We start from the raw sequence: 22,868 nt of genomic DNA, 5'->3' as shown, positions 1-22,868 counted from the left end.
GTGCAGATGTGTTTTGACGGGCTGTCGGCCCCTGCAGCAGAACTGCCTTTCAGGGGAAAGCTCCCCTGCGACAGCTCTGCTGCCTGCTGAGCTCTGATCTGCTTGGGCATGCATGGCTGAGCCCCTGGCGATGCGGAGGCTGCTCTCACACGGTGGGCAGGGATAACCTCCCTGGAGTCATTTTAAAGGGTTAAAGCTGCAAAGAAAAGGTGAGAAGAAGTGCTGGCAGGTGTGTGCACAGGGGAACTGCAGGGTGGCTTTTCCTCCTTCCTTATCTTTGTTTCAGAGATGCAGGTAAGGCTCCTCAGCAGTCCTCTACTCCCCTGTAAGGCTCTGGGTCATTAATTCCTTAAGAAAGCCATGCCCTGGCCCCTACCTCTGTTCTCCTCAGGTGACGTGGGTACGGGCTGGTGTCTGCTGGATGCTCTCCACCACCCAGCTGGTGGGGAGAGGAAGACCCATTTTGATCCAGGGATGATGGGGTTTCTCCAGGCTATGTAAAGAGACTCTGCATTTCGTTCCAGCTGTCCAGTAATAGAATATATTTAACTTAAAAAAAAATAAAATCCACAGTATCAAAACACAGCAGGTCACAATCCAATACTTGGCAGTATAGTCAGGCGTATGAATGGTCCTTTAACCCCTCAGTTTGGGCTCTGGCACAAAAATGAAACGTGGGCTCACCATCGGGGTGCAAATGGCACACCTGGGCATTCACCCATTCCCTCCTTCCTCGGGTGGAAAAGCCTGATGCACCCAAGCATGGCCAAAACCAAAACCAAGGAAACGTGGACTACTGATACCTCTACCAGACTGTGGGCAGCATCTGTGTCTGTATGTGTGTGGTGGGTGGAAAGTGGGGTGCAGATCAGTGTTGGACTGATTGCTGGGTGTTTGGGGGAGTGCTGCCATCACCTCCAGGCTGTGCTGATGGAGGTGAGCCCCTGTTTTGATCCCAAGCCCAAATGTGCCATTCCTTTTGACCTGCCTGCTGGAAGATGGATTGAGCTACTCTCACCTTGTTGGTCCTCGAGTCTACTTAAAGCCTTCGCATCCCACTGCACCATTTTGGTGGAGGGGATGGGATGGTGGGGTGAGGAGGGGGTCCTCTGGCTGTTTGGTGGGTGCAAGAGAAGCTGGACTGAATTTTAGCCTGTCTCTAGTTATGCGTATGGGTGACAAGAGGAGGAAGGATGGCTTGTGGCTGATATGGGCTTCTGTGGGATTCACTGTAACTAATCCTGGTTCAGCTGGTGCCACCGTCACCTGGGGCTTTACAGCACACTGGTCCCATGGGAGCATGGAAATGCTGAGTGCAAGATTGGAAAATAAATTGCAGAGCTGCCTGAAAGTGCGTGGTGTATGTGGGCATGAAGAGAACTCAGCTAGAAAACACAGGGGTGTGTTGTCATGCTGTGGTTAGCAAGCACGAGGGAGAAGCCATCGCTTTTGACTGGGAGCAATATCGGATCTAGCCGAGCTTATAGATCTTTTTGTGTCTTGGCTTTGAATGTCAATGAACTGTTGGTGGTGTCTTGTAGAGGATGTAGTTTGGGTTGAATAGCACTAAAATACACTTTGGCTGGAGTGTGTGCATGTACGTGAATTGCAGGGTTGTCCCAAAACACACAGGAGGAAAGGCAAAGGAGGAACAAGATGGCCCCTGGATGCAACAGTGATTCTTTGGGTTCCCGTGCACCGAGCTCAGCACAACACCCCCTGTGCCATGGCGAGGCGACAACAAGGGGCGATTTCCAGAAGAACTGAAAGATCTTTAATAAAATGTGTGACAGCTGATGGATGCAGGGAGGAACATGCGGCTTGGTCTCGGGCAGCACGGGATGCGGCACAGACGGAGGCACCTCGCATGCCGAACGCTCCCTGCCGCACGGCTGCCGGTCGGAGCCGTTCCCGGCACACAGCCCTGCTGACGGCTGCGGCTGCCGCAGCTGAGAGCCGTGCTGACCCCCTGCAGCAAGCGCGGTCAGGCAGGCAAAGGGCCAGGGGCCATCCACCATAGCACCTTCATCACGGCGAGTACAGCTCCGGCAACACCAACGACCTCAGAAAGAATGTTAGCGTGCTCTGCATTGAAATGGTTGGGCTGACCCAGAATGGAACTGGTTTACGACTGGGCACAAATTTCAAAAAGACATTTGGTTTGTTTCCTACCTGGAGCTGCTTTCCACCAAGCAGTAAATCAGCTGTTCAGCCCGGCTGGGTTTGAGTACCAAGGAACTACTTCTTTAAAGCCCTTTTTTTTTTTTTTTTTTGAGAAACCTGGCTTTCACAGTCGGGAAAAAGCAGCAGAAAATACTGTGTCGCTGGTGGATGGGGGTGAAGCAATTGCATTTATTCTTCGTTACCCACTATCGCTCTTTAGCTGTAAAACTGGCACCTAAAGCATGTACATTTAAGAAGCAGACGATGATACCGGGACAGCCTGGTGCCACGCACTTTCGACCAGACCAAGTGTTCGCTGGCTGCAATGTCTGGCTGTGCTGGCCAGGAGGCAGGGGTCGGCTTCGGCACGGCACGGTGGGCACTAGCGGCACGGCACAGGTCCCGCAGGTGGGGGCAGATTATCCGGCCCTGGTGCTGTTGGGCATCCTGGAGTGGGCGGCCTCCCTCTGCAGCGCTCCGGAAAGAGGTGTAAAAGCGTGGGATGATTAATTTGGCCCTAAAGAGAAAGAAAAGCGTTGCTGATGGCGGGGGCACCAAATTAGCACTCGTACCTCTGTGTCTTCACTGCGTGGTTCTTCTCACCAGTGTATGAATTGTGACCACCATGCACGTATCTCCAGCTTGCTGCCAGCTTCCCACTGTGAGTTCCCCGGGAGCCCCTCGAGGGGATGGGCTCTGCCCGGTCTGTCCCTGGCACAAAGCCCTGCTCTCTTCTGAGAGGAGGAGAAACAAGTCAGGAGAAGGAATGATATTAAAGATGGGACGGAGCAGAACCCCCTCCTTGTGACCACTAAGGCTTGAAATCCCGTCTATCCCCTCCAGCCTCCCCAGCCCTGCCCTGTGGCTCAGCCCCGGAGCTCACTGCAGCCCCTGTTTCCCCACCACCTGCCACAGGGAGAACTGAAACCAGGCTCAGAGGCTCGCTGTTGCCTGAGAGCACGCTGCTGTTTGTACCTGGGCTGCGGGGAGCTTGGGGGTGCTGGTTTTAATCATGACCATTGGAAAAACGAGAGGTTTTTATCATCATAATTACTGCAGTGGGACAGCTTTGGGGAAAATGCAATTTGGTGCTTGCTCCCCAGTAGCAAGGCTGATATAAAGTTGCTGCTGTTCTAAAGCAGAGAGCGGGAATCTGATGCTAATTAAAATCAATTCAGGAAACCCACAGAACAGGCAGGAACAAGGCCTTTTGTCCTGGGTGCCCATTTCATAGACCTTGGAGCCTCCAGAGTGGTGCGTTGGCTGTTTTCTTGGCTTCACAAATTCGATACAAAGGTCAAAAATGAGAAATTTTTATAGAGCAAATCTTGAAAGAAAACTATAGATCCCACACCTCTCCTGTGCAGCGCTGCCAAACTCCCTCACGCAATCAGCGTAGCCGGCACGCAGTGCAACTGAAGGGATGTCCTCGGGAGACCGACGGCAGTCCTGGGGAGGGCAGCATTTCCATGCAAGCTCTTCCCCGACTAATCCAATTCTCCCGTTCTCACTGGAGCACAGGGACAGGCCGAAAAGCCAGCAAAACCCTGGCCGTGCTGACAAGGAGTTATTCCTACCAGTTTTTGTTCCCAGGGGACCTCTTGTACAGGTGCTGGGTCTCTGGGATGGGGCATCTGCTGCCAGTCTGACATCTGATGCCACAGGAGAAGGGACTTTCAGCCGTTTAACGCTCAGTGAAATCATCAGCTTGTTTAACCCTCCCCAGACTGAGACTTTCTGCACTACCTGTCCACGAAAAGTTTAAATTCATCTTCACAAGCACTAGAACAAGTTGTTCTTAAGCTGTGCTTGGCTGCTCCTGTCTCAGAGCTTCTGCAGCCAAGGGCTTTGCCTGGTTTCTTTTCAACACCTCTGCCAGGTGGCCTAGTAAAACCTGTTAGCCACGTCTGCAGGGTCTCCCACACAGCCATCCCCAGGCCACAGCACAGCCAGCGCGATGGTTGGGCAGCATTCAGAGTCTGCATTTGAACTGGCTGTTCTGTTTTGGCACATGTGAGGGGTAATCATTGCTCTTGGTAATTGTGCTTGCTGCAACTGAGCTAGCAAGTTGTTTGGGTGGCTTGAGGACTAGTTATAAAGCTCAGAAAAGAGTTCTCACTGATCACAGCAGCAGTTTGTGAAGGTGTTTTCCAGCTGTGCTACCAATTCTCTGTTTGCTCCTGCTTAGGATCCTATTTACCCTGTATTTTCTCAGGTGGGAAATGAAGGAGGAGATCCTCCCTGGCTCGCAGTAAATGCTGAAGTTCAGTTCTAGAACATCCATACAGTCCTGCAAGCCACAGAGCTACACATACTACAGCACAGGTCACTGAGAGGCCACCCTCTTAACCAGTCCTTTTTGGCAGAAATGGTCAAAGAGAGTTTAAATTGTTGAACACCATGAGCAGAAATCCTTTTGGTGATTGCTGTGGCAACAGTAATACTGAGAAGCTCATCGCTTGGCTTTAGCGCAGATGTCAGATGGCTCTTGGGTTTTATTTTTCCACCACTGACCTACTAGGAGTTGATTTTTTCAAAGCGCTGCTGTCTCGCAAGACAGTCCTTGGCAAAGCAAGGTAACCACGTCTCGTGGCAGGATAACCGTGCTGCGTTTCCTCTTGAGCACTCGGGTTAACAAGGAGCACCGACTGCTTGTCTTCCAAAGAAACCCACTTCACTGCTGCCTGTGTGGCTTACGTGTCACTAGAAGTTGATGGGTTTCATCCACCTTCCTCTAAAATTACAAATGAGAGGCTTTCCTGTCTGCACCGTGTTACGGATCTTTGCTTTCTGTGGAGCAGCCCAAACAGCTGAGCTCCGCACCGCCCTTCGGATGCAGGGCAGTTGCTAAAGACCCGTTCCTGGCTGCCCAGCACAGCAGTATGAGCCCCCGCCTAGGGTGCGAGGCAAGGCAAACGCAGCCTGAGTTATCCCTGTGGTTCCGCCGTGGGTTTGCTTTGGAGCCGGGTAATTTAACCTTACTGCATGCAGCCGTTTCTCAGCTGTACAACAGGGGCAGCGGTGTTTGTGTTACAAATTTCCATCCTGGTTATATGGGTTCCATTTTCTGATCCGATTAAGGCTGCTGAGATCAGGGGAAGTGCTCAAGCCAGCAGCCTCCTGGCTTGCAGCAAAGGCTGGTGCTCCCCAGACTCCTGACTCTCTGCTCCTTTCTCCTGTCCAGGCAGCCCAAAGCTTTTTATAGCCCGCAGTCATGGAAGGGTGGGGTGAAAAATATTTGCCACCAGCTCTGATGCCTGTGCTGAATAAACGTGCATGGCTTGGACAGGTCCTGTCCCACCACATGTTAGCTGGGACTGTGGATTGTGCTTTATCATCAGCCCTGGAGAAGGAGTTCATGCGCTGGGAGAAGCACAGTGAGGGGTCAGTCCTCGCTCTCTGCAGGCAATGGGCTCACAGCAAAGTGTGGGCACTGGGCAGGGAGGAAAGGTCCTGCATTAAAGCCAGAGGGTCTCCAGTCATCAGGAGAGCACCTGGGGCTACAGCAAGGCCAAGACACGTTTCCCACTGCTGTAGACACTAAAGGAGCTTCCCAGGGCAGCGGGGTTTGCTGCCGTCCCCCAACCCACCGGCTGCGCCTCTGCAGAAGAGAAGGGCTGGAAGCCGGTCCCAGCTCTTCCAGTTTTGGCAGCGGGTTTGTGTGAAGCCCCTCTCGCCGCGAGGACCCTGCCCAAGCGAGAGCAGCAGCCGGTTTTGCCCTCTTTCGGTAGGGCTCTTCCCGCCACCTTTTTGGACCACTAGGTCCCCCCGGCTGAGCTCCTCTCACCCTCCCGAAACACCAGCCGGGGTCGGAGGGATCACTGCGTGTCATGTGCTCAAAGGACAGAAACACAGCCCTGCCCCACCTGGCCACGGGGCTCCCAGCCACAACCGCTACCCAGCTCCTGGTTAGCACCAGGCCACAGCCCTCGCGCTTTGGGCACTTACCCCGGGGAAGCGGAGCGGGGACGCTGCTTCAGCCAGGAGCACACGCCGCACTGTGAGTGCATCCGTTTCCAAAGCACGGAGACGCTTCCAGCAAGGCCCTTTTGGGGGAAGGGGAGGAAAAGCCTCTTTTTTTTTTTTTTGACTTCCCCAGTATTGTTTTACACTAGAAGCTTTTGACAGCACGTGGCTGCGCCCACCACCCTAGAGGCAAGATGCTGTGGGGCACTGGTCCCTTGCTAGATAAAGTCTCCCCAGGGGCTGGTGGGAGGTCTGGTCTTCATATGGTGCCAGCAGATGGAAGCAGAGGATGGCCCCAGTCAATTCAGCAGTACAATACGATTTACAGCAAGCACGTTTCTCAAGACATCTGCAAGGACAGAGCTTCATTGAGCATCATATATACACAGACAGCAGAGGAGGCTGGGCTGAGCCCTCTGCTGCCCCGAAGCAGTCAAGGTGGACTCTCGGGATGGGGGAAAAAAGTAACACTGGTTTGCTTTTACATACTGTACATATATCTACTAATAGCTCCTTGGCATTTGATGTTCACAGCCGGTTTGGTTTAACGGTGAGCATAAAATGGAGGCAAAACATCTTCAGCTAGTTCCCCCTGGGAGAAGAGAGAAAGCAGCATCTCCTGCTCCCCCAGCTCAGCTGCCTGCCCAGGTGCCACCTTCTCCAGGGATGTCTCCTTCTCCCAGCACCCTCCTTCTCCTCATCAGCCGCCCACTGCGTGCCGGCCGGGGCCAGTCCCAACCCGCGCCGTGCTTGCCCCATCTCCGCTGCTCAGTGGGATCAGTGCAAGTCTCCGTCGGCTGCTCTGCACCTCCGCTCCGCTGGACGGGCAGATGAACCGGGTTCGAGCAGAAGGAAACAAAACAAAAGGAAGAAGAACAGAGACAAAGGGTAATGAAAACGTCCGTGGCCCACAGCTGCCAAAGGAAATCTCTCGACGTGATTCTCTGACCATACTTGTCCCAGCCACTACAGCTGCTGTGGGATCCCCTGTTCCTTGTAGCCTGTGAGGAGGGAGGGGAAGGGAACATGATTAGTGTTTGTTCCCAACGAGGACCCTCGGCAAGGCTCAAGCGAGCCACGAGCCTGGTTTACCAGGGGTGGCAAACCACGTGGGAGAACAGAGGGGCTGCCAGGTCCCCCCTTGCTGCCAGGCTGCCTGGGCAGACCCAGCCCAGCAAGACGCCCTGCCTTGCTTTAGCCAGCACCTGCTCCCTGCAGCCTCGGGGCGCGACCACCGGCACCTCCCGGGCACGGCGATGCAGCTGCTGGCGGCCAGCCTTGCCGCTGCGGTGCCTGCCTGCCGCCGGCCTGGGCCTGGGCAGAGCCACGTCTGCTTGAAGAGGATGTAAAGGCACAGTATGTAGCAGCAGCCGCTAATTCCAGTACAGCCCAATAACCTAAGAACGTCTGCCCTTCTACAGCGCTCCAGAGACACCGCTGTTCCCAAGCGCCGAGCTGGCAGCTTGCTGGTCGTGCATCTGACACACGCGCATCTCTACTCGCGAGCTATGTCTGAACCTCATCCTTCCAGAGGACTGCCAGGTAGGAGGAGGCTGCTTTCCTCTCTCCACCTTTTAGCTCCCATGCTGGCTTTTGCTAACAGAGCTTTCCAGCAGCAACCAGTTTGCACTGCCATTTGCAGAGGTGAACAAACATCTCTTGGAGAAGAGGGACACTTCTAATCACAGGCTGATGTGTCAGAGTTCAAACACAGACCTCATGATGCCTCTGCGGGCCCTTTCCCTAATGATGTTCCTAATGATATTCTTCCTGCCTTGTTATGCTCTTGCTTTGCTCCAGCCCAGCAGAATTACAGGTGCTTTTGTTGGGGCACAGCTGCCATCCGGCAGGGCTGGAGAAAACGGACCTTTCTAGCAGCAAACCCAACTGCACTGGGAAACTGCCTGGATCCTCCTCTCCCCGTGGCCATGGGGTCTAATGCACCTCTGGATCAAGGCAGCAAAGCCCTCAGGGGGCTCTGTGTTGGCTCATGCTTGGCCCCCGCTGTGTCACAGCCACACAGATGCCGCAAGGGCTAAAGGAGCCTGTCCCACTGCTCACCCCAGCTCCTCGGGGGACTGGGGCCCTGCTTTATTTACTATCCTGTACGGAGTGGTTGAGGGGAGGCTGCAAATCCCATAGGGGAGAGCTCCTTCCCAGGGGGGGCTAGAGCAGGGAATGGCCATAGGAGAGCACCCGCAGCTCTTGTGCTGACACAGGATATCGAGAAAAATACTGGGTTTTTTTTTTTAACACTTTCCTAGGTGGTTGCAATGACTGCACCAGAGGCTTTACCCTCTTTCTTTGTAAGAGAAGCTGGAATTGCTGTTATGATAGCATTGGTGCAAAAGATGTTCTTTTTGCAAGAAGCAACCAAAGTGTCCTTACCTGCGCTGTCTGCAAGAGCAAAGCTCTTTCAACTCAAAATCTCTTAAAAAGCTGGAGTATTTTTTCTTTGTTTAAATAACATAAGTAGCCTGTCATTTTTATATTTTGAATTTCAAATAACTCTGAAATTTCACATCTCAGAAGAATGCTTAACTCTTCGAACATTTTTCTATTGGTGCTTTTTAATATTTCTTTCCAACTCTTACGTGAGGCTTTTGCCAGTAAGTCCCTCAAAACTGAACACAACATACCAGCAGGTGCTACAACCTTTATCTTTAAGGGACTTTTTGCTGAACTAAGAATTGGCCCAGGCAAATGAACTTCACTGTACTTTGGGAAAATTCATGCATTCACCCAGCCTTGGTAGTCTGGACCTCCTGCTGCTAAACGAGCACAAGGAATAGAGGAGGAGATTAATGACACTTATCAGCACGTATTACCCTGCACTGCATTGCTGCCCATCATGTGCAGCTGAACAGAAAGACGCTCAGCTCTTTCAAATAGCTTTTTCTAGGGGGAAAAATGATGATTTCTTATGCCTTTATGTTCTGAGTGCGAGTCAGCTCTGAAGGCAAGATTAGCTGGTTGGAGACCTGTAATACGGGCTTGTCTACAGCATCAATTTAATTTGTTTAGGGAGCACAGTAAAAAAAACCCAACTAACCACAAGGACCAGAGAGCTGGGGCATGTCATAAACCCTTAGCTAAAGTAAGCAAGCTAGGTTATGCTTACAGTAACTTGCATGCGTAGCCATGCCTTTTATTAAGATATAATAGAATCCTTTCAGTCCGTCTATTAGTTTTTAAGCCGGCTGGAAGTCAGTTACAGTGGCTGAGCCTGTATCTCTCTTTACATGTCTAAAATAAGCCAAAACATGGCCTGTCCTATGCTTAACGTACTTATTAAAATACTTCAGCCTTAACTTATTAAACCGTTTATATATGAAAACAGTTAATGCATTTCTTGCAGAGGAATAGCTATTCTGTATGAAGCAGCTTTACGCTAGCATGCCTGCCATCCAGTTAAGGTGCAGTTCTGTAAAGCAGACAGATCTGGGATCGAGATTAAGTTGGTCTGAGTATCCGCACACAAAATCACTGATTTAATCAAGTTTGTTTGAAATTGCACTTCTTCTGTAGACCATTGCAAGTAAGATTCGGGCAAAAAGAAACCAGTCTGTGCACAGGCTGTCCTACTGGGACTGGGTTCATGCAGAGGGTGGCCTTGGGATGCTCCCGAGGCTGAAATGGGTCCCTGCCCTGGTCTGAGGGTGCCCTTGGGGCAGCCCGAGGGGCACTGGAACACTGGGCGGAGAACATGTCCCCGGGGCTGTGTGGCCACAGGACAGACACAGAGACAGTCGGACACACGCACGTACAGGCACACGGCTGGACCTGGGCTGGGAGCAGGCAGCGCCAGCCGACGCAAATCCCAAATGGTTCGCCCTGGCCGAGCGCTCGCCGCTCTCCGTGGAGAGCTGCCACGGGGTGTGAGGAGGAGGAGGAGGAAGAACAGAAACAAACTTACCTTGTGAGACTTTGATGGTGAACAAAAGGAGGCAAAGGAACATGAAAGAAAGAGAGAGGGAGAAATGTAACTGTAGACGATATATCCAAAACACACGGAGAACCAGAATAGAACAAATAAATTGGGGCTGCAGAGTAAACAGACAACAGCTGCTCTACCATCAGACATTTACACCAGGGCTAAACATTATTTAACATCCTTGTACTTGAAGTGGATTATTTCATTTGGGGCTCTTGTTCAAAGAGCATGGGGGAATCCTCATCTGCTTTCCAGCTCACCAGCCCGAGCTGGACAGGCTGGACGGAGCAGCAGTCTGAGTGACGCTCACAGAAACGCTTTCCTCTCTGACATGGCTATTTCATGGGTTTGACCGCAGGGGGACCGCTGAAGGAAGGCAGCAAACAAGACATCACGGCGTACTGGACGGCACGAGGCATGCCGTTCACAGTCCGAGAGCTGGGAAAACTACACCTGATGGCTCTTTGGCGGTTTTGCTGCTGAGTTTTCTTGTGCCCACAGATAACTCACAGCCATGGCGTGCCTCAGCCCAGCTGGGTGCTGCAGACCCCAACGGTATGTAACATTCCTACAATATGTAAAGAACTTACCCTCCCGCAACTTTTGGTAGGAAACTGCAAAAAATGTTATTTCACCCACTTTCCTTAGGCATAGATTGGAGGATGGTGCTATTTAGATTAAAAAAAAAAAAAAAGAATAGCTCTAAGTGAGCAACTTGTCTTCAGAATTGCCTTCATCTCATGCAAGGTTACCAGCTGTTTTGGGATATTCTTCTTTTCTGAGTCTCTCAAAACTTTCTGCTCTCTCTCCTTCCCAGGGCAGCCGTGTTACCTGCCCTAGCAGCGGCCCTGTGGAGAAGAGAGGCTCAGCGATGTTTTCCAAACTCCTTCAGAGCTCGAGCATATAGGAACCACGCAATCAGCTGCTGCTGCTGCTTCTGGCAAGGTCTGAGTGCTGTAATTAGCAAAGGAGTGAGGAGTGGACAGCATGATTACAGGTAATTTCTTACTACTGGCTGGCAATCAGTCCCTGAGAGTTGGATGCCCACTGCAGAAGGAGGGGCTGCAGTCCTGTGAAACCACATGCTATGGTGTCTTTGCTCATCCACAGGTGCAGCCGTGCAAGTCAGTAATTCAGAGGCCAGAAGCTGAGCAAGGGCTTCCTTCAGAAACCAGGCTTAACTTCTTGGCTGCATTCATTAGAGGCGAAACAAAGCCTGGACAAACAGTCCCTGACTTCTGTCTCCTGTGCCACCTCGGTGTGACATTACTGTATTGATTCCTGTGGTATTTCTGCCAAGAAAGGGCAGAAAACCTTTTATAATGAGCTCTGAGCAGTTAGGGAGCTCCTGCAAAGGCCGTTCCTCCGCATTCATTCTGCACCACGCAGCTGACAAAGATGTGTGCTGCGTGGGCTGGGTACAAGGTGTGCCTTTAGCAGAGGGAAACTTGCCCAGAAAGCCTTAGGAGGCTCATTTTCCAGTTGGCCTTGGCCAGCTAATTCGCCCTGTTTTGCCTCAGCTCTGTGCCTTGTCCCTGCAGTCGTGACGAGGGGTTCAAGGAGAGCACGGTGCGGCAGCACTGCTCAGTCACCACCAAGGGCGGCTGGGTATTTGCAGTGGCGAGGGGAGAGCCCAGATTACTTTTTTTTTGCAAAAGAATTAAGTGCTTCCTTTTAATCTACCTTTGCCTTCAGACAGCAGGTAAAGCGAAGGACAGTTCCCAAAGCCATATGGCTGCTTAAAGAAGATATCTGTGGCGTTTAACGGGACCAGCTGGCAATTCATTTACATTAGCAGAGAAAATGCCCCATGCCATTGTGCTGCCAAAAGTAATTAAGTGTGACAGCAAAACTATATTCAGCTAATCTTCCTTCTGGGATATATCCCACTAAAGGGCACCTTACAGGAGATGAGGGCTGGATGGGACCCCCTGAAGTCATTCCGTCTCTTCCCGTGTCCCACCTTGCTCCTGATAGACATGGGTCTGCCTGCTCTTGGGGTCTTCCAGCGACAGAGAGGGCAGATCCTGCCACCTCTTCAGCATTTTGACCTTACTGGAGGGGAAGCATCTCCTAATTTCCACACAGATCTTTCCTGTTGTTATTTAAGTCTGTTTAAGGCTAAACTGCTGCCCTCTCACGTTTACGAACCCGCTGAACCTCTTCATTGCCTGCTGTCTTACAGTGCTCTGGACTCTCTCCAGGCTGTCCGCACAAAGTACAGCCTCCAGAGCTGGCCACAAGTCTCACCACAGCTTTACGTGTGCCAAGAAAGACGAGGGGACCAGCTATTGTCCTACAGGCTCTGCTCCTACCTGCCTGGGCGGTGTTTGCTCCCTCCACAGCAATGTACTCCCGTAGAGCTTGTGACTCACTGCAGCCACCACATCCTTCTCTGAAAAACAGGTTGTTCCCTAGAGTGTATTTATGCAGTTGATTAATCCTTCCTCAGTGTCTTGGACTTGCCTCTACCGAGTAGCATCTTTTTTTTCAGACCATTTCTCCGATTTGCTTGGATGCGGACACTGCCCTCGCTGTGCCTGCCATCCTTGCAGCCACTGGTGGTGCGGGACAGGTGAAGCCCCTTCTCCGGTCCATCATTAAGCCATGAATGACCATACTGAGCAGAGCCGGATTCAGGAGGGACCTTTCAACACACCTCTCCTTCTATCTTTCCAGTTCAGGAAAACGTATTTAGAGAACAGTTCGCAAGTGCATTTTTACCCCGGCCACGTCTCCCTGGCTTGCTGGTAGGAATGCTGTGTGAGACGGTGTCGGCGCCTGAAACTCCGGAGGGATGGCTGACCGCTGCCACCACTCGCAAAACGAATCCCTCTGTCACAGAAGGGAATCAAGCCAGCCTGACACAGCTTGCTCTAGACAAACCCAGGCTGAATTTGTTTCTTTGTATTTTCTAAATGCATGCAAGTCGCTTGTTTGATTGCTGCTTCCAGGAATTGAAGTACACCTGATTGGCCTATAATTCTTCTCCTTTTCCCCTCATTAAAGACAGTACGACATTATCCCCAAACCTCTCCCCTCGGAGCAGGCTCCCCCTTTTAATGGCTGAGAACTAGCACTAGAAGATGAAAAACTGCAACGAGCCTCCCTACCGGCTCTCTACCAGCTAATAGACAGGCAGGCCCTGATCCAGGGAGCGAGGCGTTCATCCCTCAGGGAAAGCCGGAGTGGAGTCCTCGAGCCCCGGCTGCTTCCCACCCCTCTCCTCGCTGCTAGCCCCCATCAGCTTAGTCACCACCCGCTGTGCCCTGCCTCCAGCCCATCAAAATCCCGTTGCATCCCCACAGGGACGCATGGAATCAGCCATTTCAAGGCGAGGAAAACTCCAGGTGGGCAGCAGTTTAATGTTTTTTTAACTATTTCCCTCCTGTATGCAGATTCAAGTTGCAACGGTGTACAATTTCTGTCCCGTGCATCGAATAGTATTCATACAAAAAAACCCAACCAAAGCCAGCTGTTTCCTGGAAGTGTTTTTAAATGAAATGCCTTATTTCTTGCATTTGAAACATTGTTTCCTTGTTATTACTTTTTTTGTTTTTAAACATGAAAACAAAACATCAAAACAACACATCATTTTGGGTCTGCCAGTGCTGTTTGATCCAGCTGGGAGCAATTGATCACATCTGTTCTTTTTTTTTGATTGAAAAATGAGGGTTTTTTCTTTTATTCTCCATCAACCAAGAGCTGCTTTATTTAGCCATTATTTTCTCTGCACGGTAAGTAAACTTAAAACCCAGCTATTTAATGAGACAGCAAAAACCTGCCAAGGGCTGCAACTTGTCAGATGATATTCGGCTGGTTAAAATAAGACATGTTGACTCCTCTTACCCTTCTCTGCTGCCACCAGAGGGGCCGGGACGAAATACTGTTGCTGGGTTGGGGACCTCTTGGCCTGAGCATCCCCACCACACGCTGCTCACCCCCCCCTGCCTCCCAGACTGGTGGGGGGTCCAGCTAGGCACTGTGAAGAGCTTCAAAGAGATGCTTCCAAGCTGTATGGTTTTTCTCCAGCAACCAAACCGGAAAACCAGTAATGCCCTCCTGAGCCCCAGCCCCTCTACCCAGAGGACATACACGAACAGGACTATGGAGAAAAGCAAGCCACGGTTTCAGCTGTAGCTCTCTGGTCGGACAGATGCTTTCCTGCCTCTCCCCACAACTGCAGAACTGCGTCTGCCAGACAGCGAACCACACACGGAGGCTTTTCAGCAGAGGAACAGCAGAAGAGCATATGGTTACAAACACGTAATTATGGGATTACACACAAATTGGCAGGTTCTTAAAGACACATCACAGATGTACACCGATTCACAATTTATCCTCAGAAACAATTTGGGCTACCCCTGATGTGCAGGTACATCTGAGATGACACTTGGCAGGTGGTTTGCAGGGAAAAACGAAGGGCAGTGCTGCCTTCGTCCTGAGGAAAGCCTTTTGCCTTGCTTATGTTAAGGTTTTTGATATCCATTGTTTACTTTGCGTGGGGATTGCCCTTAATTCAGCCTGTAAATTGAAGCTGACTCAGAAATTAGCAGGTGGTTTGGTGAGAGGGTTTATCCTCTGGGTTTGGCAGCTGAAGATGTGCACTGGTTTCCTGCTGTTTTTTTCAAGTTCATCCATTTAATCTTTAAGCAGGTGCCTGGCAATTTCCTGAGATCCTCTCTCCTCATCTGTCATGCAGCCACAGATGTCATCAGCTGAGACGACAAAGTGGAGTCTCTTCAAACCAAAAGGCAAATGCTGCTGCTAAGCTGTTCTTCAGGAGAAGTGCTCACTTCAGGAACTGCCTGCCCTGCCAGCCTGAAGGATCTCAGACTTGTTCAGTTTGGGGCTATGCCCACCGGCCCCTCCCAGCCTTTGGAAAGAGAGTGGGGTCTCGCAGACGCAATCAGCAGTGTGAGTTGAAAGGTGAGGTTGTTACCTTTATTCTCTGAGATATGGTACAGGTGCAAAATGGAGTATCGCTTTGCACCAGTAAATGTCTTTAGCAGATAAAGTTACAGAGCTTGTATTCTAGATTAGTAATACATTGTTAACTAACTGAGTGATCTAAATTATATATGCTTAAAAAAGGATTCCTCTCTTCTTCCCCGGGACGGATGTTTTGGAGGGTCCTTAGAGGGTGTAGGGGAAATCCTTCTAGGAATAGCTAAATAGTCTTGTTCAGCCTAAGAACTTGGTGTGAAACATGATAAAAAGCCTTTGGGTAAATGGATTCTGGGGAGGAAGGGTGTTCCAGGAGAGTCCCCAGGGCTTTTCTGGGGACAGCTGGTGTCCCTGCGAGCAGAACCAGCCTCGTAGGAAGGTCTCGCTAACCAGCGAGATGCAGCCGGAGTTGCGAGGAGAAAGGACTTTCTCATTCAAACACGATTGCGGATGCGACCAGGGCAGAAGGGGCTCCAGGCTGCAGAGTTCACAGTGCCGTGGGGCCTCACGCCTTCCCGGACTTATCATTTTATAAAGGGGAAAGGAAGATCCTAACCCGTGTGGTGGAATGGGAGGCTTTTCCAGACGTGTCACAGAGCCCATCCCAACTGCCTCTCAGCATTTCCTCTGCCTACTGTGTTTCCCGTGTACTTCCAGAGCCCATCCAGCGGCTCTTCTTCCCTACAGTGCAGTCCAATGGCTTGCAGGGCATCATCTGGGACCCAGCAACACGGCCACAGAGGGGAGAAGTCGGGGAGGGGGGTAAGTGGGCTGTACTTACTTGCGAGAATGACCATGTCCATCCCCCAAAATATACTCATAATCCAGCCAACCATCACGATCGCCGTCAGGATCTGAATCAGAGCAGCAGCAATGTTCAGCCAGAAGACACAACACATGTGCCTGTCGGGGAGGTCGGTCCGGGCTCCGCACAGCACGGTGAAAGCGGATACAAACGTGCCTAGGGAGAGAGCAGCAACAAAACACCCAGTGAAAGCCACGTCTTCGTGCCAAATTCCTTCCCTTAGGCCCACTTCTCACAGCGTCCCACTTCTTGTGCTCCCACCGCAATGCTGAAAATCTGGAAACATGTTACAGGAGGCCACATCTCATTCGAACACACTACTGTCTCCCAAAGAGAATCATACAGATACGAATACTTAAAAACCAGGACAGAAAAAACACCCCTGGTTTGGGCTCCTTCCCCCTCCACCCAACACTACCCACTTACGCACTGTAGGCAGTTTACAAGGGAGTGCTATGTGCCTGTGGAAGTACCAGTCTACCGTTTTTCTGCCTGGTGGCTCTCTCTTGGGGAGGATATTTACTCCACAGAAGCTGTACAAGGGAAAATTGCACCCAGAGTTGGAGCAGGACCGGCTCTAGAGAGCTGTAGGGCTCTGGCATGTCTGGCAGTCTGTTACTATTCACCCATACTACTCTAGAAGGGGCACATACACAGAAAGGGGTGCTAACAAGGCACTGCATCTTTGCATAACTCCTTCCCCATTGCAAGTGTTACCTGAGAGCGTGTTTTAGCAAAGCAGAAGCAGCTAAGCCAGGGCTGGAGCCAGGTGACCCGGCATCGCAGCCCTCAGCTCTGCTTGAGACCAAAACTCGCAAACAACCTTCAGACTTCCTACAACCATTCCGATGAAGGATCTCACCGATGTATGAAAGTTAAAGCTGGGGGGAAAAACTACACCACAGCAGCCTTTACAAAGATTCTTCCTGAATTTTGCAGCTGACGTCCTGGGCCCCTGGCTAGCAGAAACCCACAGCTCAGGGAAGCCTTCTCTGTCCCACAACCAAACTGCAGAAACACACAGTGTGGGCAAAGAGCAGAAAATACTGCTTCTGACCCCTGTAACATGCGAGCTGTTGGCCAGGAGGTTCAGTCACCTGATCAAAGTATGCACTTCAACATCTCATCCTTATATATTGTCTTTGGGTTTTTTTTTTTTAATATAAATACAGCATTGCTAAGGTAGGTACAAAGGTGTAACGTGGATTGTACTGGATAATGTAGAGCTGCGAAATACTTTCTTTAATGAATGTCTTGAATTAAAAATCCTGCAGCACGACATCCAGTGGTTTCTACAAAAATCGCCCTTTTCCCTTTCAAAGGACGGAAGCCTGCAAGTGACCTGTAAGATGTGAATGAATGAGCTCGTCTCTGACGCCCAGAAGTGCCTTGTTGAACCTGGGGGAAGGAGGTAGTCCCTTGGTGTGGCAGAAGGCAGGGAGGAAGCACTCAGTTTACACCCTTCCAGAAGACTTCACCAGACAGCAAGAGAAGAAGGATCTCGTTAGGAGAAAAATACCATTTCGTCCTGCATTGCCAGGGTGGTGGAAGAGGTAATCTCCCCCATCGCTGCCTGTTCTTCCGTAGGTCACAAGGAGAACACGCAGTTAAGATGCTGAAATGCTGGGGAAGGCTGGCTACAGCCTATTTTTAATCTCTGCAGGCTTCAACCCCAGCATCTTCCTAACACTCCACCAGATCCTAAAACCCGCTCGTCTTCCTGCCGCTGGCTCGAACGGATTTCATACTCCCACCCGCTCCCTTTGCTGCACGCTGAAGCCGGGCACAGAGGGAGTGGGTGAGCACTGCTGGGGCGGTGGGAGGCAGCCCCACGGCAGAGCAGCGCCGGCAGGCAGCGGGGCAGCATCTCCTACCTTGTGAGAAATGCCCCCTGCGCTTCGTTGTCTCACTGCTTGGCTTTCACAGGCAGGGTTTCACCCCTTTACCCACTGAAACAAAAGGGTCTGCGCAGAGGTAAAGGGGAAAATATTTTAATCTCAAAGGATGTGGTATAAATATCCCTGTTGCATGCTAGAAGAAAGGCTGTCTTTTGCTCTGTGGCTTAGTTTTCCGTGTCTTTTGTGTCCTCCATGTGTGATTAGGTGAGATCTCTGCCCCGCTTCACCTGCCTTTTTTTTCCTTTATAGTTTCTCTAAAGCAGAAGGAAGCCTGGAATATTCCCTTGTGCTTCCTGAAACTGTTATCTGCAAAGTTGTACCACAGCACTCTCTGAGATTAAATATGGATTGAGGCAAGATCGGAGACTGGGTGTTTATGTTTTCCCATCAGGACGCAAAATCTTGCCAAATGAAAAGGCATGTTTCATTTTAAAATGAAAATGAAAATCTTCCCCTCTTGCCTTACCTTTAACTCTTCCAAGATGTGTTACAATAAAAAGGTCGTAAATGAGCAATAATTCTTAAGCTAAAACTTCAAATCCTTCCAGTGAAGCTTTTAAGATTTTTACATCATTGGAGTGAGGTGCTGAATTAGCTAATTAATCCCCTAAACACCACAGTGACTAAGCTAATGTCTAGTCCCATTCGGAAGGGAACAAAGCAAACAAAGCAGTTAAGTGTCCCTCTCTGGACAGGGAATTGATACAGAAATCAGGATTAAAATCTCATGAACCTCGGCTTCTGATTTTCTCTTGAGGCCACTTTCCTACTCACAGAAGCCAATTCATTTGCCAGTGCTAGTGCATTTTCCTTATTAATTATGATTAGCTAATCTTTGGGAGGCTGTTGGCATTTTTAAATACAAGACTTGAGACACGCCAGCAGACATAAGATGGAAGTATCTTTCCTCTAGTCCACATATGCTTTAAAACGTGAAGCAGCAGAAAGAGTCTTAAATGCATTTGCCAAGGTAGCTGTTTTCCCCTTAAGAAGCCATCGTAGTTACACATTGCCGAATATGGAATTGTTTGCATCTGGAAGCAGAGAGATGGAGCGGAGGAGGAGGAGGAGGAAGGCAAGCAAGTTGTATCTGCTGATACCGCTGGGCTGCGTCAGGGCTGAGGCACCGAACCATTTCCCTTCCTGACCAAGCACTCAGACACTTGAATGCCCATCGGCCAGCAATCATAAACAGGGTGCGCAGACTGCAGCTGGGACTACGGTGGCCAAGCAAATCAGCTGTCCAAACAGGTCTCAGGCTGTGAGTGCAACCAGCAAGCACACTGCTAACTTTGCAAGCAGATGTAAACTGAAAGCCCCTACAGCTATGACAGCATAACATAAGTAAATTACAACAAGCATTTCTTCTATCTTCCCCACGAAAAATACGCAAAAGGCAGTAAAATATGTGATTATTCTAAATTATGAATTAATACAGCCTCTTTGAGGACAGAGGGGAGGTGGTGGAGACATGATGTCCTATGCTACCTAAGAGTCTGTTCGTTCAGCCTCATGGGTCCATTGCAGACAGCCGGCCAAGCCATGAAGCCCACTGGCACCCAGAGCCAGCAAGGAGCATGGGTGGTCAGAGGGGTGGGTGAGAGCTGAAGTTTGCCCATCTGGAGCAGCTGCAGGGCAGAGGGTGAAGATGCCATGTGCAGCGAGCCTGGGAGGGGATGGGAAGCCAAACTTGCTCTTTCAACTCATCTCCTCTCACCTGGGGCAGTGTCAGCCAGCTGGGGCACCACACGCTGTTTTCAGCAAGGGAAGAAAGACTCTGGGAGCTTGTGTTTGCTTTTGCTGTCAGCAGAATTGGGGTATTTTTGGATTACACCAGTAAATATGGAAGGCTTTTTGTTGTCACATTTAACCCACTGAACACGAAGCAGACGTGTTATCTGTAGGACAATGCTACAATGGGAGAGACAAAGGAGGGGGGCTTGCCCTTTCTCTCCTCTCCAGTCCATTGTCGTGCAGGATGAAGTCCCCCCTCTGGTGTATGCTGGCACCCTGGCAGCCATGGCCTCCCCAGGAGCATCACCTGCTCGGTCCTGACCTCACAGAGTACACCAAAATAGTATGAGAGAGGAATAGTTTGGGTTTTTTCTCTTAGAGGAAAAAACTCACACCCTGGAGAGAGTTCTCCTGGTTTACTACTGTTTGGGTCACTGATCCAGCATGAAGGAAGACATATGAGGTCAAGCCCATGGCCTGTTGGAGCAGGTTCAGAGGAGGGCCACAAAAATGATCAGAAGGATGGAACACCTCTCCTGTGAGGACAGGCTGGGAGAGTTGGGGCTGGAGAAGGGAAGGCTCCAGGGAGACCTTACAGCAGCCTTCCAGTACTTGAAGGGGCCTACAAGATAGCTGGAGAGGGACTTTTTACAAGGGCATGTAGTGATAGCACAAGGGGCAATGGCTTCAAGCTGAAAGAGGGTAGATTTAGATTAGATACAAGGAAGAAATTATTCACTATGAGGGTGGTGAGGCACTGGAACAGGTCGTCCAGAGAAGTTGTGGCTGCCCTCTCCCTGGAAGTGTTCAAGGCCAAGTTGGACAGGGCTTTGAGCAACCTGGTCTAGTGGAAGGTGTTCCTGCCCATGGCACGGGGATTGGAACTAGGTGATCTATAAGGTCCCTGCCAACCCAAACCATCCTATGATTCTGTGATTCTATGCCCTCAACTGTCTCCCCCACGCTATCTGAGTGCAGCAGTGACTGCGTTATGGAAATTCTTTAGCTGTGTGGGAGATTTTCTCTCCTGTTTTTCAAGAAAGCCTATCCTGGGCACTCCTGCAGGAGCTTCAGTCAGACATGGAGCTTGGCACGTTTCATGTGGAGGACCCAACCGTGAGCAAACTTCTGATGGCACCTTCCCAGAAACATCAGAGGTGGGAGCCAGGGTGCAATGCAAAGGGAGACGAGGCACCAACACCCGTAGGGTAAGCAGAAGTAATTTGAGCACACAGACATCTTGTTAATGAACTTCCCACTGACTACCCAATGTCTGAAACTCCACAACAGAAAGCATTGATGCTGCAAGGAAATCACACCTGACGAGCTGCCCTGTTACAGGTGGAGGAACAGCAGAAGCCCAAATTACTGCAGTCAGGGGCAGCATGTGAAGCAGCTGTTGCTGCTGGTCATGGTCCTTACCCTACAAAAGCCTGGACCCAGGGAGGGGCTAGGAAACACCCCTTCCTCTTCCCACAAGCCTGGAGGTTATTTAAGATGTTTCCCTATAGCACTGGGAGTCAATAAGTCAGTGGGATGGTGCCTTCTTTCCTGCTCCAGGAAGGGGAAAAATGGGACTGTGCCATGACTCAGGAGCTGGAGTGCAGCTACAGGTAAGCATAAGCAAAGATGTGAAGGAGAGTGGAATGAAATTTGAGGTATCTGTGGGAGCATGGAAGGCTGTTGGATCAACAGTGGGAGATGTAGTTAATGGGTGTGTATTTTGTGGGGATGAGATGTACCTTTGTAGCTGTATTGTGTCAGGAGAGTGCTCTGTGTGGGGACATGTCTGATGTGCCTTTGAATTTTTTAAGTATAAATGATTATTAGCTGTTGTTAAACAATGTTGGCAGGTATATGAGGCAGATGTTGTGGATGTGCTGAAAATGCATGAGACATGCTGGTTCTCACTTGATTGAGTCAGAAAAACTGTATGAGAAGGGTAAGAAGGATTGCACTTCTTTCCTTGGTATTAGCGTGAATGTGGTATCTGTTGGCTGAGACATCCTTAGGTCCTAAGTGTCCTGAACTCATTTTTATATTCTAGTTTGAACTGTAAGGAGATATTTGAGTTGTGGAGGCCTTTCATCCTTGGCATTGATCAAAATGCTAAGCTGTAGCCCTCTGCATTATGATGGTGGAAAGAGAACTACTAAAACTTGCCTGAAAAAGGGCTATAGAAGTGTCTGCTGATGCTGAAAACCGTTCCCCTCTGCTTACATGGGTAGAGCTGGGCTGTGGAAAGGGCGCTATTAACAACGTGGTAAAAACAAAGTTGAAAAGTGTTAATGCTCAGGCTTGACTATCTACTAAAAGTTTCCTAAAGTATAGAATTATTTGTGTCTTTGCTTGAAAAAATACATGCTAAGTAAAACCCCCTGGAAGTGTTCTGGCCAGTGTGAGTCCTCACCAGTGTTCCCAGTCTCCACCTGGCTGGAACTCACTAGGGCTTAGGCTGCATCAGAAAGAACCTGCTACCACAGGTTTATCACCTAAACACTCTGAGATGAGTGCTTTCTTTCCAAGCTTACTGTGGCTCCCTGAACAGAAAAGGCTGAGCAACTTTCAAGTGTTGAAGAATTTGTGCTGGCACTACGGGTTGGGGCGAGTGCTTGGTCCAGTGTATGGAGTCTGCCATTTACACAGCAATTCTTTGACCTTTAGTGAGGTCTTTAGCTGGACTTGTATCTCTTGAAATGTAAAGAAAGCAGAGATGGTAAGACTGCAGCATCAGCAAGGGTTAGGTGTCTCAACCAAGAGAATATGCAACCTGAGTTGTCAGTGGCATACCCTACATACTCCCCCTTGTAGTTCATTTCAGCCATGGAAGTAAGTCAGTACTCGGTGCATTTACCTGCCTTTCTTCTAGAAATAAGGGTGGTTTAGACCAACATCTTAAAGCTTGTTTTCTAGGCTGAAGTCTGATCAACCAGCCATTGGCAAGCTTTCTCCCCCTTTCCAGTATCCAAACAGACTAAAGTCTAATCCTGCCAAATACAGTGAGAGGGGGCTAGGTCAGGTAGGTGGCTTTAATGATTTAACAGCAGGAGCAGTGGAGAGTTTAGAAAATAAGAGGCTTGCTTGGTTGCAGGTAGCACCTCTAAGAACTGAAAATCTGAATCCTGTGTGCATAGGCTGGGTGTAACAAGCATTGCTGCAAGGGGGGGACATCAATGATGTGCAGACATCTTGGTGAAGCCATCACCTGCAAATGCCAGGTTTCATGGACAGCCGTGTGGGCAGGACCCAGGGAAGAACAGTGGGAGCCGAAGGGTAGGAGAGGGAGAAAGGGGAGGAGGAGAGAGTGGAGGCAGCAAACGTGACAGAACCTAGATGTTGCCATGGAGAGTAGCTCATGAATTTTCCTTTGTGGCCTGCTATTAAAAATGCTTTGTTTAGCTTCTGCCAGCATGTTGTTTTT

At 50.2% G+C, this 22,868-nt stretch overlaps 1 protein-coding gene across 3 annotated transcripts in view; it reads right to left on the bottom strand.

Annotated features, from left to right (window-relative positions):
* Positions 1 to 527: 527 nt before the first annotated feature.
* STUM (stum, mechanosensory transduction mediator homolog) overlaps positions 528 to 22,868 on the bottom strand; it is a 48,279-nt gene continuing 25,938 nt past the window's right edge. The window contains exons 2-4 of one of the 3 annotated variants that reach the window (XR_012763093.1): positions 15,792 to 15,971; positions 6,112 to 6,947; positions 528 to 2,680 (exon numbers count right to left, since the gene is read on the bottom strand). Coding sequence is in view for 2 of the 3 variants with exons in the window: in XM_075413099.1 (XP_075269214.1) it covers positions 7,096 to 7,130; positions 15,792 to 15,971 (215 nt within the window). In the remaining variant the exon portion in view is untranslated. The other 2 variants (XM_075413100.1, XM_075413099.1) reach the window with 2 other exon arrangements.

Source organism: Opisthocomus hoazin, chromosome 2 (assembly GCF_030867145.1).
Source record: "Opisthocomus hoazin isolate bOpiHoa1 chromosome 2, bOpiHoa1.hap1, whole genome shotgun sequence".
Taxonomy (NCBI): Eukaryota; Metazoa; Chordata; class Aves; order Opisthocomiformes; family Opisthocomidae; genus Opisthocomus; species Opisthocomus hoazin.
This window is presented reverse-complemented; position numbering and strand designations above follow the sequence as displayed.